The 18,836-nt window shown below is 43.7% G+C and overlaps 1 protein-coding gene across 1 annotated transcript; it reads left to right on the top strand.

The window, feature by feature from the left end:
• The first annotated feature begins 376 nt into the window (after window positions 1–376).
• SMG8 (SMG8 nonsense mediated mRNA decay factor) lies at window positions 377–16,867 on the top strand. Its single transcript, XM_077296332.1, has 4 exons — window positions 377–2,078; window positions 3,459–3,604; window positions 6,390–7,271; window positions 15,600–16,867. Exons 1-4 carry the CDS (start codon window positions 545–547, stop codon window positions 15,795–15,797), a joined length of 2,760 nt encoding a protein of 919 aa, XP_077152447.1. The 5' UTR covers window positions 377–544; the 3' UTR covers window positions 15,798–16,867.
• The last annotated feature ends 1,969 nt before the right edge of the window (window positions 16,868–18,836 follow it).

The raw sequence follows: 18,836 nt of genomic DNA, 5'->3' as shown, positions 1-18,836 counted from the left end.
GGTGAGCCCAACACTTCCCACAATCATTACTTGCTGACAGTGGAGGTTGGCACAGTTATCATCTTGGCGCCGCCGCTCTACAATGGCTACAATCAGACTTGGCCTCACCGTGCACACGGCTCACAGAGGAGAAACGTTTCCCAGCACCCAATATTCAGGAGGGCTCAGCAATGCTGGCTCAGTAGGTACCACTGTTGAAACAATTGAAATGCGTACCCTCCACATAGTATATGGTGGCCACTAGATGCCAGCTGCGTGACTGAAACGCCCTCTCTATATAGTATGTGCTGACCAGTGATGGCCACCAGAGGGACCCAGTGGTACCATAAACCTGCCAAGCTGTATGATTGAAATGAGTTCCTTCCGTATAGCATGTGCTGACCATTGATGGCCGCCAGATGGCGCCCAACACAGATTTCAGTCCGTGCTGTTTAGTGGAAGGATTGTGCTGTGTTCTTGTTCTACCCGGACGTTTGCAGTCGTGACGCCATGAGTGTGCAACTTCCAATTGTGACCCCCAGCCGCCTTCCCAGTTCGCAGCACCATGAAGACGTCGGCTGGCGGCTCTTTGCTGCTGCGGGAGCTGTTGAGCTCCGAGCCGGCGTGGAAGGACGATGAGGTGTGCGTGGTCGGGGTGTTCGGGAAGACGGCTCTGCTGCAGGGGGGCTGGGACAAAGGCTGCCTGGTGAACTCCCTGTGTGACCGCCATGTGTTCCCCCTGTTCCAGCAGCCGCCGGAGCCGGCCCGGGAGCGGAGCGTCTTCCAGACGTACTACGAGCAGGAGGCTCGCGTGCTGTACGTGGTGCTGACGGGCATCAGTGACACCGGGCAGCTGGCCCGGGCCTGTGAGGAGCTGGGGCGCGGGGACTACTCCCATGCCGAGGCCCACGAGTGGTGGAAGGATGAGGAGAAGCTGCACTGCATGCATGTGCTGTACCTGTTCTCTGTGTGCCACCTGCTACTGCTCCTGCACCCCGCCTGCTGCTTCGACATTGCCTATGAGAAGCTGTTCCGGGCACTGGATAGTGTGCGCCAGAAGCTCCTGCCCTCACTGAAGCCAGCGCTCAAGGAGTGCCCTGTGGGGCTGGAGTGGAAGCTGAACGCCCGCCCTTGCCCTCCACGGCTGCTGTTTGTTTTCCAGCTGAATGGCGCCCTACGGGGAGTGGAGCCCAGCCGGGGAGCGGGTCAGACGGCCACGGAGAAGCCCAAGAAGCATTCCCCCAAGCGACGGCTTCAGCATGCCCTGGAGGACCAGATCTACCGTATCTTCCGCAAGAGCCGTGTCCTCACCAACCAAAGCATCAATTGCTTGTTCACCGTGCCTGCCAACCAGGCCTTTGTGTACATTGTGGCTGAGCAGGACGACGACCCAGTGGGTATGCTGCTGGACAGTCTACGGCACAACTGCACGGTAAAGGACACCGAACCCAGCATTGGAAGCATCTCTGGGCCCCGGCGCTACCAGATGATGAGGCACAGCCGGCAGCAGCTGTCCTTCACAGCAGAGAGCAGCTCGGGGCTTTCTGGACAGCTGGTGGACTGCACCCTGCGTGAATTTCTGTTCCAACATGTGGAGCTGGTGCTCACTAAGAAGGGCTTTGATGACAGTGTGGGCAGGAACCCACAGCCCTCCCACTTTGAGCTCCCAACCTATCACAAATGGGCTAATGTGGCCCTAAAGCTGTATGAGGTGATCATAGAGAATAAAGATGACGACCCTCCAGCCTTCCCAGGGGGCTATCCCCCCAAACTGCTGGCTAATATGAAAGTACTGGAAGGCTATTTGGATGCAGATACAAAATTTTCAGAAAACCGATGTCAGAAAGCTTTACCAATGGCACACAGCGCCTACCAGTCCAACCTGCCCCATAACTACACCACCACGGTCCATAAGAACCAGCTGGCCCAAGCGCTTAGGGTTTACAGCCAGCATGCACGTGGGCCAGCATTCCAGAAATATGCCATACATCTCAATGAGGATTGCTACAAATTCTGGAGCAGTGGACATCAACTTTGTGAGGAAAGGAGTCTGACCGATCAGCACTGTGTCCACAAATTCCACTTGCTTCCAAAAGCAGGTAACGCTGTTAATGGGGCTGTCTTTAGCGCAAAAGTGGTAAAATCTACATATTGCACTTTCTAAACATTTATATTGATAAATGAGTAACCCTGACTAGTGATGAGCGAGTGTACTCATTGCTCGGGTTTTCCCTAGCACGCTCGGGTGGTCTCAGAGTATTTGTAAGTGCTCGGAGATTTAGTTTTCGTTGCCTCAGCTGCATGATTTACATCTGTTAGCCAGCTTGATTACATGTGGGGATTCCCTAGCAACCAGGCAACCCAAACATGTACTCAGGCTGGCTAGCAGCCGTAAATCGTGCAGCTGCGTCAACAAAAACTAAATCTCCGAGCAATTACAAATACTCGGAGACCACCCGAGCAATGAGTACACTCGCTCATCACTAACCATGACACATTTGCTCCTTTACCTTTCCCTGATGTTGCTCCTTTATTCTTCTTGAATGTCTGGCAAGCTTCCAGCCTTTCCCAGTGTGCCTGCAGGTAGAGAAAAGCAGTTAGCCCACTGTTACAGCATAGTCGAACTGTTACCCTGCACTATGTTCATCACTTTGTGCATTCGCCCTAAAGTATAGTGTTATTTCTAGAGATTCTGGCAACGTGACCATGGGTAGAGAGAGACCTTTTGGGATAGATGTCAGGCTGCACTCCTCAGGGTATGTGCACACATTGCGGATCCGCAGCGGATTTGGCCCTGCAGATGCGCAGCAGTTTTCCGTGCGGTGTACAGTACCATGTAAACCTGTGGAAAACCAAATCCGCTGTGCACATGCTGTGGAAAATTTTCCGCTCGGAAAAATCCGCAATGAAATCCGCAACGTGTGCACATACCCTCAGAGCGACCAATTGACCTTCAGCCAGTTTGGAATACCAAGCCATACTTTATCTTTGTTACCAAGTAATGTTCCATTTTAGGTTTTCTTTTCAGTGTACATAATTTTATAGAATGAAATTTGGCCTAAGGCGACATATGTACTTCCCCGGTCAGTGAGTAACTGGATAGTGTAGACATTCTCTTTCATATAGAACTTTCCATTGGACTGTTATTTCTGCTCAGTTTTAGAATATACATTTTAGGACAGTGCCTCAGATGATGACTAGTTCTCAATTGGATTACTGCTTTGAAGTAAAAAATGTCTTGAAGAGGTTTTCTAAGGTTTCAGAAAACCATTTCCCATTCCAAATACCAAGGAATATACTGGTTGCTTCTTCTCTTCTTTTAAGCAATGTAATATCATTCACTTCAAATAAATCTTATTCCAATACCTGTACCTAGCATTAGGGCTCGCTCTTGTTCACATCATTTTACAGTCAGTGGAAAGCTTGCAACGTAACAAGTGCTTTCAGAAAACTAATAATTTTTTTTTTAATGTTTTCAGGTGAAAAAATTGAGCCAGATAGAAATCCACCTATTCTGTACCATAACAGTCGTGCAAGGTCTACTGGAAACTGTAATTGTGGGAGAAAGCAGGCACCTCGTGAGGATCCCTTTGACATCAAGAGTGCAAACTATGATTTCTACCAGGTACAGTGTAATAGTTAAAAGGGTTGTCCGGTCTTTTGCTGAAAGACTGCAAACTTCTGATTCCTCACAGTGCGCACAATGCAATCTTCAGCATTCTCCAATTCTGGCAGCGAAAGCAGGCTATCACTCAATTTGTATACTTCCGGCCACATTTCAATTAGATGTCCACGGCCTTCCTCAATATAAGTGAATTGCTGAGCACAGATAGTCGGAATTTGGACGGAAGTGTGCAAAGTGCATACATGACTGTACGCTGTTACCGCTGACACCAGAGAATCCTGACAGTGTGTGGTGCACGTGCTGTGAGGTCTCAAGTGTGCAGTCATATGGAGTGACTGCAGACTGGACAAACCCTTTAGGCTACATTCCCACAATGAGTTTTTGCTGTTGCTGATTTTTTTTTTTTTGCAACATTTCTGCAGCTATTAAGTAAATTAGGTTACTTGAGTTTCTTCATTGCGTTTTTATTGCATTTTTGATGCTGCGTTTTTTTGTCTCTTGTTGGTATGTCATGTTTTAAATAAAGCTGCTTTATTTTTGTTATTTCCTCATATTTGAGTTTGACAACTCTGATATAGTCATTTGCGGATTGCATGCGTTTCTGCCACGGAAATGCACTAAAAACGCATGTGCGTTTTTTTTACATGCAGTCTTTTTGCGTCTAATGAAAGTCTGAGGAAAATCAGCTGATAAAACACAACGTACCAGCAAGAGAAACTGACATGTTGCAGATTTGAAGCATGCACTGCAGATCAGGTTACACTGAGTGAAAAACAAGCACAGATAGCAGGAGGTTTCTATAAATCCCATCCATCCATTTGCTGGAACTGTAAAGTGCTGCATTTTTGATGCAGCAAAAAAAACGCTGTTCAAAGACTCATCGTGGGCGCACAGATTTAATAATTTTTATAATCCTGAGTTTCCCTCTCTGAGCGCAGCATATGATACGTGTGGTTGCTAAGAGTAGGCCTAGTTTAAACAAAAATGTCAGATCGTTTTGACCCACTAAACCTCCCCTAGATCTGGATTAGGCCATTTCCCAAGATCTTCAAAATGTTTGCCTTAACGCCAAACCAATCTTACTATTTAAATAATGTGGTGGCTCAGCCCATGTAACAGTCCTGCTGGTGGGACAGTTCCTTACCATGTAACAGTCAAGCTGCTGTTGCTGTAATCGTGTCCTAATACATCTAGAATTCACACCCCAGTGGGCCTCATTCTAGCCACAACAGCGTGACTGTCCCACGATGATGTGCAGCCCCACCAGACTAAGCCCTAGAATTGGTTTGGTTTATAAGTCAAAATGATTATCAATTAAAACTTCCCTGGCTGTGTAAAGTGGAGGGGTCAATATCACGAATTTTAATGTACTGGGGTAGAATAGGGAGGTAACAAACCTATTGTTAGGCCATGCTCACACGTTCAGTATTTTTACATCAGTATGTGTAAGCCAAAACCAGGAGTAAAACAATCAGAGGAAAAGTATAATAGAAACACGTCACCCAGTCCTGTTTTTAACTAACAAATAATGAGGTAAAAAACTCACCAAATACTGAATGTGTGAACGTGGCCTAAGCTTATTTATGCTTCTACTAATCCTTTCACTGCAAACATTCAGCTGACTTGAAAGAAAACTGCATAATGGTCTAAACAATAAGTATTTGAATGGACAAATTAATTTGTATGCCTTAAACAGAAATCACAAACTGTGAATATATAGGTGATCACTTTTTAGTTCTATAGGGTATTACAGACTCTGCTATATATGATATTTGATTTTATATACAGTCTTTTGTAGAGCCAGGAAGTATGACATGGATAAAAAAAATAAGTATAATAGAAACCCGTCACCACTTTTCCATTTATCACGCACTCCTGGTTTTGGCTTACACATACTGAGGTAAAATACTGACCGAATACTGAACGTGTCCTTGGTGTATCCCTGCAGCGTTATACACACACCTCTGCTACATATGCATATATAGACACACGCACGGCTCTGTTATGTGCATATATAGACACATACACACTACACATTACCACATCCTGTAGTTCCTGATCGGTCACATGACCTGGAAGGCTGTGGAACTACTGGTGCAGAGTGTCCTGCCGCTGCTCAGCTCCTGCAGCCTCTGTTCAGTCCCGGCAGCTTCCTCCCCTGCTCTGCATCGATCACACAGATCAGTGTCAGACAGGAGAGACTGCAGCTCTGTGATCAGGATGGACACTGTCAGCGTTTTCCTCCATCACAGGAAGCTGCCTATAGACTATATGGCGCGCACACTTTCTAACAAGAGTGTTTCTTGTTAAAAAAAAAAAGAAATGCGTCTTAAGTCCGAATTATACAGTAGTTAAAAATTGGCAAAAATAGCATAAAACTAAGTTTCTTACATACATAACAAAGTTCTGTCTCAGTCTTCATAAGCGCAAAGCGCTAGACAATGATAGATGCCATTAAAGACTGGACAAAAAAGGGTTAACATTGGTTGTGTTTTGAGATTGTATTCATGGATAGTACTGTGCAAGTGCTCGGAGGGACTTGCATTCACTGCGTGTCTTCTAGCTTTATTCTTCCACCCACAGGCACACTTACATAGAGTAAAGCTGTCACGCAGTGCGTGGGGGCTGGAAGTAAGACTCACTGACAAGTGACACGGAAAAGCAGCATTTTCAATGGATATTTAGGTCAAGAAAAGGACAATCATAAAAAAGAACTGTTCAAAAAGTAGCATCAATATTCAGTTAGTTTGCATAATGTTTCCACTCTTTTTGTAATATTTCACAGATGCTTGAAGAAAAATGCTGTGGAAAACTAGATCACATTAATTTTCCAGTCTTTGAGCCAAGCACACCAGACCCTGCTCCGGCCAAGAATGAGGCACCTTGCACTTCTCAAGAAGGAGATGTTGAAGGGGAGAAGATGAAAGACAAGGAACCTCAAACACAGGGTGAAAGTACAAGCCTGAGCCTTGCACTTAGTCTGGGCCAGTCCACTGATAGCCTTGGAACATACCCAGCTGATCCCCAAGCACAAGGAGATAATGCTGAACCTCCAGGGCAGGCAGCAGAAGAAAAAGGTGAAAAAAGGCCCACTTTAGTGGACCGTCAGGCATCCACTGTTGAATATCTGCCTGGTATGATGCATTCAAACTGTCCAAAAGGCCTTCTTCCTAAATTTTCAAGTTGGTCACTAGTAAAGCTAGGTCCTGCTAAATCTTATAACTTCCACACGGGGTTAGATCACCTTGGATTTATTCCAGGGACCAATTATCTCATGCCTTGGGACATTGTCATTCGTACAAAGCCAGAAGATGAAGGGGACCTGGACAGCAATTCTTGGCCAGCTCCGAATAAGTCTATACCAGGGAAAAGAAGTGGAGCAGCAATCGGAAGAGGTCGTAGGAGGGATGATATTGCAAGAGCATTTGTTGGTTTTGAGTATGAGGATTCACGGGGACGTAGGTTCATGTGCTCGGGGCCGGATAAAATGATGAAAGTTCTAGGGAATGGACCGAAGGAATCAGCAGTTAAAGCCCTAAACACTGACATGCCTCTGTACATGTTGTCGCCATCCCAAGGACGAGGACTTAAACCTCATTATGCTCAGCTCATGAGACTGTTCGTTGTTGTTCCTGATGCTCCTTTACAAATTATAATGACACCTCAGGTAAGGACCCAAAAATTGCTCATTCTTTTAGAGGACGTAATTACAATTGGGATTAGAAGGTGGAAGATGTATTATGTTGGGATTTGGGTACAGCCATTTGAATAAAGTCTACCCTTAGTTCTGAAAGTACATATTTCTATTCTCTTGCTACGTAGTAGGATCCTGTTAATTGATTTACATGACTCATCTCTTTTATCCTTCACTGCTAAGCCGCCCTGCTCACAAGTTTAAGCACATTTGCCTTACTATAATTTTCTGTCTTGCCTTATTCCATGTTCCATTATTCAGAGCACTTGCTTCTACTGATAAAATCTCAGTAATATTAAGTAACTTCTAGCACCCTCTTATTTGTGTGGGTTGGCCATTTCACCCTTAGCTTTGTTTATGTAGAGCTATTATTTTACAGTAGAAGGACCCCTTAATTCAGGGATGGATAAAATCTGTACGCCATGGCGACTACAACATAGGCCCTCCTGTCACTTGATATGATCAATGGCGGGTTACTGACAGCCTTAGGCCAGGGTCACACGAGCGTATACGTTAAACAAGTGCTATCCAATTTTTTTTCTAAGTTAGCACTCTGACCAATATTGTTTAATGGGGCAGTGCTGATGACCAATCTTTTTTTTTTTTCCAATCACAGAATCGGTTAAAAAATAGCATGCTGTAATTTCACTCTGAAATCAGATGTCACTCGCCCATTCAAGTATGTGGTAAACATCGGACTGCACTCAGATGACATCTGAGTGCAGTCCGATTTCCACGGATTCACACAATGTAGATGGATCGCCCCCACGTAAGGGCAATGGGGTACTCGGCACCGCGTCCTTCGGTTCGGTAGGGATGTCACGGTGGCCCGACCCGGTCCGTGGCCCTTTGAGGGACGTCCAATAAAGGAATAGAGTTTTTATGGTTTTGGGAAAGGTCTTGAAAGGGGAAGTTTGTGATGCCACCTTTGGTATTCGGTCAGGGTGACCGACGCTGCGGTGAGGGGTCCGCTGGGGTGATGTTATGGCAGCTAGATGGTATACCTTCCCTCAGGTGAAGTGTGTCCCCAGGGCTTCCCAGAAGTGTAGATGGTGATGGTAGACGATGTAAGGCGCAGGGAATAACGAGGACACAAGGTTGCAGTCTCTTTACCTTTTACTGAAGACGTTAGCATCCACAGTCCAGGGTACAGACCACAGGGTAGGTAGAGTCCGGCCGGTCCGAAGGCAAATCCAGAGTCCCCTTATCCAGGTGGAAATCAGTAGCCTTCCTACTAGCGCCTGTGTGTTGTAGTACCTCCCTGCTGAGCAACTCTGTAAGGTCCTCACAACTCTTGTAGATGTTCTAGATGTTATTTCTTCCTCTCTGTCCCCCAGATGGTATGGATAGGACAAACCCGTATGACTGATGGCCTGAGGCTTGTTTATAGGGACCCTAGAGACGCCCCGACCCCCACAATTTGCCACTGTGTCGTCTTAGGTATTAAGGTCGGGCAGCCAACTTGGAATTGACTGTCCTGCCATCTCTGAAGTAATGCGTAGAGTCAATTACTCCCTCGGTGTTCCGGCCACCGGCTACGTGCCTCAAGGCTGCCTGTCTCGGGGCAGAACTCCTCCCGGTGTTTTCTCCTTGTGCTGTGACTTCGTTTCTCCCCCTCTACAATACAATTCTCTTCGTGTCCTTTCTTAGGATGCTGCCGCATGTGGGGCAGGCGCAGCTCTGTAGCTTTCTGTCTCGCTAGGCCTCTGTCAGGATCCCACCCCTTACAGGGACCCTCTGTCTGCAGCTCAGATATTCCTCCTTTCCCCCTCTCTGCCTGACAGGTGTTGCCTGGGCAAAGCCCAGCCAGCGTCTCCCTAACTTTCTACCCAGCCCACCAGTTTTACCCTTCTGTGAGGAGTGCCCTAGTAGATAGGAGCATGGCTCCCCCTGGTGGTCTGGAGTGTGAAGTGTAGTGTATGATTTGTGATACCTGGTAGGTAGATCTCCTTTGTTACCTTCAGACGTAATATCACTCCCCCTGGTGGAAGAATGACATTACTGCAACGACCAGGACTCTAGGGCGCTGCATAGAAGATGCATACATTTTTTGTTGTCCATCTTCTCCACGCAGTGGGCTACTGTTCTCTCATCCAAGAGAATCGGATCACACTTTTCCTGGCACTCTGATCAACCTCTGATCAGAGTTTGCTTAGAGTGTCATTAGCATAATCAATCTGATTGTCTCGGATGAGAAAATCTATGTGTGACCGTGGCTTTAAAATTAGTTTGTCCACACAAAATGACTGTTAAAACCTAGTAAAATTGCTCTGTGCACCCTTGGTGTGGACCCCCCCCCGTCTCGGCTCCCCTCTTCTTTTAATGACAACGTTGGCTTGATAGAAACAGAGAAAGGCTGAGACGTATAGAAAACAAGCAGGTGGGAAGGTGCACTTAAATGTTTGGCCACACTAATGGTGCACCAAGTGCCTGTGTTTGTTTGAACAGTCACTCTGTTCTGAAACAACCCCTTTAAGCCTTTCCCGACACATGACGTACAGTCATTTGTCCGGTCTTTTACCTTAATGCAGATAACTTAATTATTCAGCCACCATCTGGTTTCAGTAGTCGCAGGTGGAGAGGAGCTCCGCCTACAGCTTTTTACATGTTAAATGCCGCTGTCAATCCTAATGAAAAAAGCATTTAAAAAAAAGTTTGTCACCCCCTTTTGCCACATTAAGAATAAAGGTTTTCAACTGCCGAAAGACAGCAATAAAATGCAATAAGAAGCAATCAAAACATTGTATCTACTGCAAAATGCTATTCATAAAAACTTCAGCTTAGTGCGCAGAAAATAAGCTCTCAAGCAGCCCCATATCCTGAAAATTGAAAATAGTACAGGTCTTGGAAAATGGCGACACAAGCAAAGAAATTTTTGGTGTTTTTTTTTCTTTTTACAAATCCCCCCCCCCCCCCCCCCAAATTTGTCACCACTGAAATAAAAAAAATTAAACAAAAAAAAAAAACTATGCATGTTCAGTGTTTGTGTAAATGTACTGACCTAGAGAATCATATTGCCAGGTCAGTTTTACCATGTAGTGAACATCGTCAATAACCCCCCCCCCCAAAAAAAAAAAAAAATTTAACTGTGTAATTGCAATTTCAATGCATTTGAAATTTTTTTCCTGCTTTGCAGTGCATCACATGATAAAAGTAATAGCGGTATTCAAAAGAACTCATCCCGCAAAAGAAACAAGCCTTCATACGGCTATGTGGATGGAAAAATAAAAGTTCATGGCTCTAGGAACAAGTGGAGGAAAAAACTGAAATTGGCTGCAGCGTGAAGGAGTTAGGTTCACTGGCTAGAGCAGTGGTCCCCAACCTTTCTGACCTTAAGAGCCACATTCAGCTGAGAGTCGCTAGCCACATCCAGCCCCAACCCCTCACAGTAGTGGTAACCAAAGCCTTCATTACTGGTTTAATGATGACCAAAGTTTTTCCACAAAATACCAAGAGCCAGGGGTTCCCACAATACCCCCATTCAGTATTCTCCCATAAATCACTCCCAACACATCACATCCAGCTTCAAGCACCTCCTCTGACAGGTAGCATCATCCTGTCTCCAGCTTACAATGCTAAATCATCTCAAAACCCTTAAGACCAGGATATGTGCACCCAGATGCAGGGCTGTGCAGTCGGAGCCCATTTTGGTGAAGTCGGTGTCATGGAAATTGAGGAGTCGGAGGTTTGGCTTACCGACTCCACAGCCCTGCCCATATCTCCACTTGTAGGGCTACTCACAAATTTCGTTAATTTGCATGTTAATGACCGGCCAATTTTTACAATTCTGACCACTGTCCCTTTATGATAGTGGTAACATTTTTTTTTTATATATGACTTGCATTTATTTGTGCAAAAAACGGAAATTTGGCGAAAATTGCGCATTTTTCCAACTTTGAATTTTCATGCCCTTAAATCACAGAGATATGTCACACAAAATACTTAATAAGTAACATTTCCCACATGTCTACTTTACATCAGCACAATTTTGTACACCAATTTTTTTTTTTTTTATTAGGAAGGTAGAAGGATTAAAAGTTGACCAACGATTTCTCATTTTTACAACACCCTTTTTTTTTAGGGACCACATCATATTTGACGTCACTTTGAGGGGTCTATACCATAGAAGATACCGAAAAGTAACACCATTCTAAAAACTGCACTCCTCAAGGTTCTCAAAACCACATTCAAGAAGTTTATTAACCTTTCTGGTGCTTCACAGGAATTTTTGAAATGTGGAAAAAAAAATGAACATTTAACTTTTTTCACACAAAATTTACTTGAGATCCAAATTGTTTTATTGACAAGGGTAACCGGAAAAAATGGACCACAGAATTTGTTGTGTAATTTCTCCTGAGTTTGCGATACCCCATATGAGGGAGAAAACCACTGTTTGGGCGCACGGTAAAGCTCGGAAGGGAAGGAGCGCCATTTGACTTTTTGAATGCAAAATTTGTTGGAACAATCGGCAGACGCCATGTTACGTTTTGAGAGCCTCTGATGTGCCTAAACAGTGAAAATCCCCCACAAGTGCCACCATTTTGGAAACTAGACCCCTCAGTGAAATGATCTACATGTGTGGTGAGCACATTGAACCCTCAAGTGCTTCACAGAAGTTTATAACGTTGAGCTGTAAAAAAAAAACTAAAAAAAATCCCCACAAATGTTTTTAGCACAAAATATTGCATTTTCATAAGGGTAACAGGATAAATTATTGTGCAGTTTGTTGTGCAATTTCCCCTGGGTACACCGATACCCCATATGAGGGAGAAAACTACTGTTTGGGAGCACGGCAGGGCTCGGAAGGGAAGGAGAGTCATTTGACTTTTTGAATTTTAAGTTTCCTGGAATCAATAGCGCACGTCATGTCCCATTTTGAGAGCCCCTGATGTGCCTAAGCAGTGGAAACCCCCCACAAGTAACCCCATTTTGGAAACTAGACCCCTCAAGGAATGTATTTTTTAGATTCATGGTGAGTTCCTTGAACCCCCAGGTGCTTTACAGAAGTTTATAACTCTGAGCCGTGAAAATAATAAAATCACATTTTCCTCACAAAAATGTTATTTTAGCCCCAAATTTTGCAATTTCATAAGGCTAACAGGATAAATTGCACCATACAATTTGTTGTGCAGTTTCTCCTGAGTTTGCCGATACCCCATATGTGGGGGAAGACTACTTTAGAGGCACAGTGCAAAGCTCTGTAATGGTTTGAGGGTGCCATGTCACATTGGCAGAGCCCTCAGGTGTCAGAACAACAGAAACCCCCTATATGTGAACTAATATTACAAACTACACTCCCCAATGAATTCATCTACGGGTGCAATGATCATATTGACACCACATGTGCCTCACAGCGTTTTATACCGCTGAGTGGTGAAGAAAGAATAAATTACATTTTTACCACTAAAATGTTGTTTTAGCCCTGAGTTTTTTATTTTTTCTATGGGCTAATACATCAAACTGAGGTCCATTTTTTCCTGAGTGCGTCAATACCCTACATATAATTGGGAAATATTTTTCAAGCACAGTGCAAAGCTCAGAAGGCAAGGAGCGCCAGATTTTACTGTTATGGTTCGCAGGTGCCATGACCCACTGCTAGAGCCCATGAGGTGCCAGAACAGCAGAACCCCCAATAAGCGACCCCACCGACCACCACAGATGTGTCACAGAATTTTATACCATTGGGCAGTGAAGACAAAATAACTAAATTTTACCAGCAAAATTTTGTTTTAGCCCCAGATATTACATTTTCAAACAAGTGGGTAAAAATGGCACCAAAATTTGTCCCACAATTTCTCCTGAACATGGCGATACCCCATATGGTGGCTATACTGTACTACTTAGCCATACAGAGAAACTCGGGAGGAATGGAGCGCTATTTGCCTCCTGGACCACAGATTTTCCTAGAACAGTTTGCGGACTCCATATGCAGAGCCCCTAATTGCTAAAAGAGCAGAATCCCCCCTCAAGTGAGCCCATTTTGGAAATTATACAGGAATTTATCTACAGGTTTAGTGACTATTTTGACCCCATGGTATTTTCCTGAAATAAGCAGTAATGAATGTTGCCGAGTGAAAATTGCAAACTGCGGCTGCAGTCACCAGTACGTTATGCCCACCCCGTGTTTCTGGAGGCATGCACCCGTAAGTTAGGCGGGCTCTCATCGCTTCAGAAATGCCAAAAGTGGACTCAATATGTGGGTTAGGTACACTGTGAGGCTCAGAAGGCGAGGGGGTCATTTGGATTTGGAGCAGAGAATTTACTGAATTTCTTTTGGTGGGTGAGGAGCCATTTCACTTTTCCAGAGCCTTTGTGCTACCAGTAACGTGGAAGCCCCCTAAATTTCCGTTAACAGATGACAGACCTAAGGGGACTTGATTTTTTGTTTTTTTTGTGGATTGAGTTGAAGCTTTTATTGGGAACATTTTACATAATGTTTGGGATCACATTTAACTGGCGCTCTACGATGAGCACTTACTTTGGGGTTTCCATCTAAATCTTTGAGTGACGTGATTCAGATGAAACCCGCCGAGGGATCCAGTCACTATAGTGATGCAGCAGTTATCTTGAACTCCGTCTGGCCTCTGTTCAGCGGTATCCTTTTTTTTAGAAGTGCACAAAACTCTGTCCGACGGCACTTTTATGCAATCCTGAAAAGGACACCATCGGATTACAGGTCAGACGGCGTCCACAGTGCCTCCATCTGCCTCATTATAGAGAATCTTCTGCCGGGGGTTCCATCTGATTAAGGCTAAGTTCACACTGCGTTAGCAGCAGCCCGTTCAGCACATACGCTAACGGGCTGCTGCTAGCTCAAGTGCCGGCGTTTGCATCCCGCTAGCGCAGCTAGAGCTCTGCTAGCTCTATCTGCGCTAGCAGTGACGGACCTGGAAACTCTGCAGCCCGCGTCTCAGGGTCCGTCACTCAATGACGGCACATCGCTAGCGCACGCCCATTTGTGGGCGTGTTCTAGCGATGCGTCTGCCATTGCATTCAATGGCGGCGTTAACTGACTACGTTACACCGCGTTATGCCGCGGTGTAACGTAGTCCGTTAAACGGGTCACACTAACGCAGTGTGAACCCAGCCTAATGTATTTCAGAATTTTACACGCAAACCCCGGTGTAAGCTCTCAGCACAGATCGCAGGATAAATGTGTGCCAAGCCTTACTACAATCTTTGGGAGGCAGAATGAAAAAAATCAACAGCATGTGAAGAATTGGTTTTATTTATTTTTTACGCCGTTCCTACAAGTGATTAGGCGACTTTATTCTTCGGGTTGGTGCGATACCAGATTTATATCGGGTTTTTATGGTTGGATGCTGTCACACACTTTTTATTGCAAAAAATAGTTTTTGCATCACCACATTTTGAGATCTATAATTTTTCCATATTTTGCCCCACAGAGTCATATGAGGTCTTGTTTTTTGCAGGACGAGTTGACATATTTATTGGTACCATTTTTGGGCACATGACATTTTTTGATCGCTTTTTATTCCGATTTTTGGGAGGCAGAATGAACAAAAACCAGCAGTTCAGGAATTTATCTTTGGTGGGGGGGTTTTATGCCATTCCGTGTGTGGTAAAATTGATAAGGCAGTTTTATTTTTCGGGTCAGTACGATTACAGCGATACCCAATTTATATAGTTTTTTTTTTTGTGTGTGTTTTGGCACTTTTGTACAATAAAAACTTTTATAGAAAAAATAATTTTTGCATCTCCTTATTCTGAGAGCTATGGAGCTGTATGGTGGCTTGTTTTTTTGCGGGACAAGATGACGTTTTCAGTGGTACCATGTTTATTTATATCTGTCTTTTTTATCGCTTTTTATTCCAGTTTTTGTTCGGCAGTATGATGATAAAGCATTTTTTTGCCTTGTTTTTTTTTTATGGTGTTCACTAAAGGGGTTAACTAGTGGGACAGTTTTATAGGTCGGGTCGTTGCGGACGCTGTGATACCAAATATGTGTACTTTTATTGTTTATATATATATTTTTTTTTTTTTAATTCAAATATTTATTTGTAGATACAATATCTTTTGAGTTTTTTATTTTGATTTTTTTAAAATGTTTTTAGAGTTATTTAAAAAATGTTTTTACTTCTTTAACCTTTTTTACTTAGGTTAGCCAGGTTGTCTGATATGGGCATTACAGTAAATGTGCAGTAGGTTGTTAGCTTAGGGCCCTCACTCCTAATGTAACTGTCTACATTCTTACCTTGTATTGAATTTGTCTGTATATGTCACCGCTTATAAAATTATTATTTATAATGTGCACTAACTTTTATTTGCTGTTATTTCTAGGTGCAGCCAGGACCACTTCCATGTCCTATTTTTTATCCCGAAAAACAGGAAATTATTCTGCCAGCTGATGGATTATGGGTCTTAAGATTCCCTTATTCATATGTGACGGATCGAGGACCTTGTTACCCTCCAAAAGAAAATCAACAACTGATCAGCTACAAAGTGATGAGAGGGCTGTTAAAGACGGTCACGCTATAGTGCAAAGATTCTTTACATGTTATCAGTTAGCCATGTTGAATTATGTTTTGGGGATGCGACATAAGTGATTTTGTAACTGCAGAAACAATAATTTTGTCTTATTTCTAATCTAAATCTCACGGCATAAAAGGAGAAAGTGTTTCACTTCACTTTGTGAATTGTCTGAGCATATTTAATTTTTGCCATTTACCAGTATGTATATATGTATAGTTACATAATTTAACAGACTAAAACAGAAATTAGTGTCTCTTAGCACAATAATTGTGGTGATGAGTTCCAGTAGTGTGTGTGATCTGCTGACACAGCTCTTTCTTTAATTGAACCAAGTAATTGCGTGTAACTAAGGGTCCTATAACCTTAAAATTAAGTTTTCACAGGGCTGTCCAGAACTTACTCACCTTTTTAATGCTTGCCTTTATTGTACACACCTTTCGAAGTCTAATTTACCCAAAAAAAAACATTTATTGGAAGCAAACTCATTTATATCTCTGCTTATTCCCCTTCTAGCCAAGCATGATGGGGAGATCAGAGGGGAGGGGTACAAAGTAACATTGTATCAATCTTTCAGATTACCAAAAAATGTGCACTCTTGTCAATAATACGACCGTGTAATGTGTTCTGTGTCCTCTTTTATTTATTTTTTCTCTACAAAGATTACTGCTTGCTTGTGAGCAGCATATAAAGCGTGCTAATCATGATGCATACATGTAGCATAATGTGTATATGTAATAAATATACAAATAATTGTCACTTTGCATTGAGATTTACCTTGGTAACATGTACCGTAATTGTTCTTTTTTTACCTGTAACAGTGTCATTGATCATGCCGTTGTGCTTTCCACAGCACTTATGTGAATCACGAACTGTGCTGTATTCTCTGCAATTGCTGAAGTAATGGTCATTGGACTTGACGTATATAAATGCAATGTAAAGTTGATGAGTTCATAGTAAACTTTTCTATTAAAAAGCTGCATTTTATGTAATCTATGACCATATTCTCCAAGTGTATAATACTGTAAACCATACAAGTATTCCAAAATATGGAATTTATTAAATACTCAGCCAATGCACCCAGATGTTTGTGACTAGTGACTGTTTTCCCTTGTCCATCCCTGCCTTGAATTCCCCACATATGTAATTTGCGAATTTGCAATTACATTTGAATCATGAATCCAGATGAAACACTAAGGACAATCATAATTTTAAATGTACACTCGCCCTACGTTATGTCAAATTGTTTTTAGTATGTGAAATCAGCAATACAAAACTATATAAATGTGGTATCATTGTAATTGTACTGACCCACAGAGTAAAGTTGTTTTATCTATAATACCACATGGTGAATTACGTAAAAGAAATCCCCAAAAGACAATTCCTGAATTGCTGTTCCCAACTTACGGTATTCTGCAAAAAAACAAAACATATTACTCTCGTCAGCCACAAAATAGAAAATTATATCCCTCAAAATATGGTGATAAATCTCTCTGAAGATCTGTTTATACCAAGGAAGGTGACAGTCACAAGGGGGCATTCTCTCCGTCTGGAGGAGAGAAGGTTTTTCCACCAACACAGAAGAGGATTCTTTACTGATAGAGCAGTGAGAATCTGGAATTGCTTGCCTGAGGAGGTGGTGATCGAGAACTCAGTCGAGGGGTTCAAGAGGTCTGGATGTCTTCCTGGAGCATAACGATATTGTATATTACAGTTATTAGGTTCTTTAGAAGGACGTAGATCTGGGGATTTATTCTGATGGAATATAGGCTGAACTGGATGGACAAATGTCTTTTTTCGGCCTTGCTAACTATGTTACTATGTTATGTCTATGTTCAACTCCAATTATAGCTTAACAGATACAGTGGTACAGTATCATACGATTGGATGAAAATATTGTATGGTAAACCTGGCTAGCACAGAGTAATTTCTCCTTCTTGTTTCACGCTGCTGCAGACATCAAACTCCAGTCATGGACAACTGCCTCCCTTTCCATACCACTGCCACTGTTCAGGACATCTGTTGTTTTGGCTGGATGAGAATACTAATCATACTATATAGTCTAGGATCCAACATGTTTTTGAAACGCCATAAGGCCAAGTTCACTTGGGTGAGGCATGTTTGATACAAGATGGCATAAGGCAGGGGTGAGTAATTTTCCCAGGGTCCACATGAGAGACAGAGACTGCTGTGGAATGCCAAACCAATATGCTAAGATTAATTATGCTCAATTTTAACCCCTTTCTGACATTGGTCGTACTATCCCGTCGAGGTGGGGTGGGCCCATATGACCACCGACGGGATAGTACGTCCAGCGCGATCGGCGGCGCTCACGGGGGGAGCGCGGCTGGGTGTCAGCTGACTATCGCAGCTGACATCCGGCACTATGTGCCAGGAGCGGTCACGGACCGCCCCCGGCACATTAACCCCCGGCACACCGCGATCAAACATGATCGCGGTGTACCGGCGTTACAGGGAAGCATCGCGCAGGGAGGGGGCTCCCTGCGGACTTCCCTGAGACCCCTGGAGCAACGTGATGTGATCGCGTTGCTCCGAGGGTCTCCTACCTCCTTCCTCGCTGCAGGTCCCGGATCCAAGATGGCCGCAGCATCCGGGTCCTGAAGGGAGGGAGGTGGCTTACCGAGTGCCTGCTCAGAGCAGGCGCTGGTAAGCCTGCAGTGCTCTAAGTCAGATCGGTGATCTGACAGAGTGCTGTGCAAACTGTCAGATCACCGATCTGTGATGTCCCCCCCGGGACAAAGTAAAAAAAAAAATTTCCACGTGTAAAAAAAAAAATAATTCCTAAACAAAGTAAAAAAAATATATATATTATTCCCATAAATACATTTCTTTATCTAAAAAACCCCCACAAACAATAAAAGTACACATATTTAGTATCGCCGCGTCTGTAACGACCCAACCTATAAAACTATATCACTAGTTAACCCCTACGGTGAACACCGTGGGGGGGGGGGAACGAGGCAAAAAACAACGCTTTATTATCATACCGCCGAACACAAAGTGGAATAACACGCGATCAAAAAGACG

Source organism: Ranitomeya variabilis, chromosome 3, assembly GCF_051348905.1.
Source record: "Ranitomeya variabilis isolate aRanVar5 chromosome 3, aRanVar5.hap1, whole genome shotgun sequence".
NCBI lineage: Eukaryota > Metazoa > Chordata > Amphibia > Anura > Dendrobatidae > Ranitomeya > Ranitomeya variabilis.
Note: the sequence above shows the minus strand (reverse complement) of the source record. Positions and strands in the feature narration are given on the sequence as shown.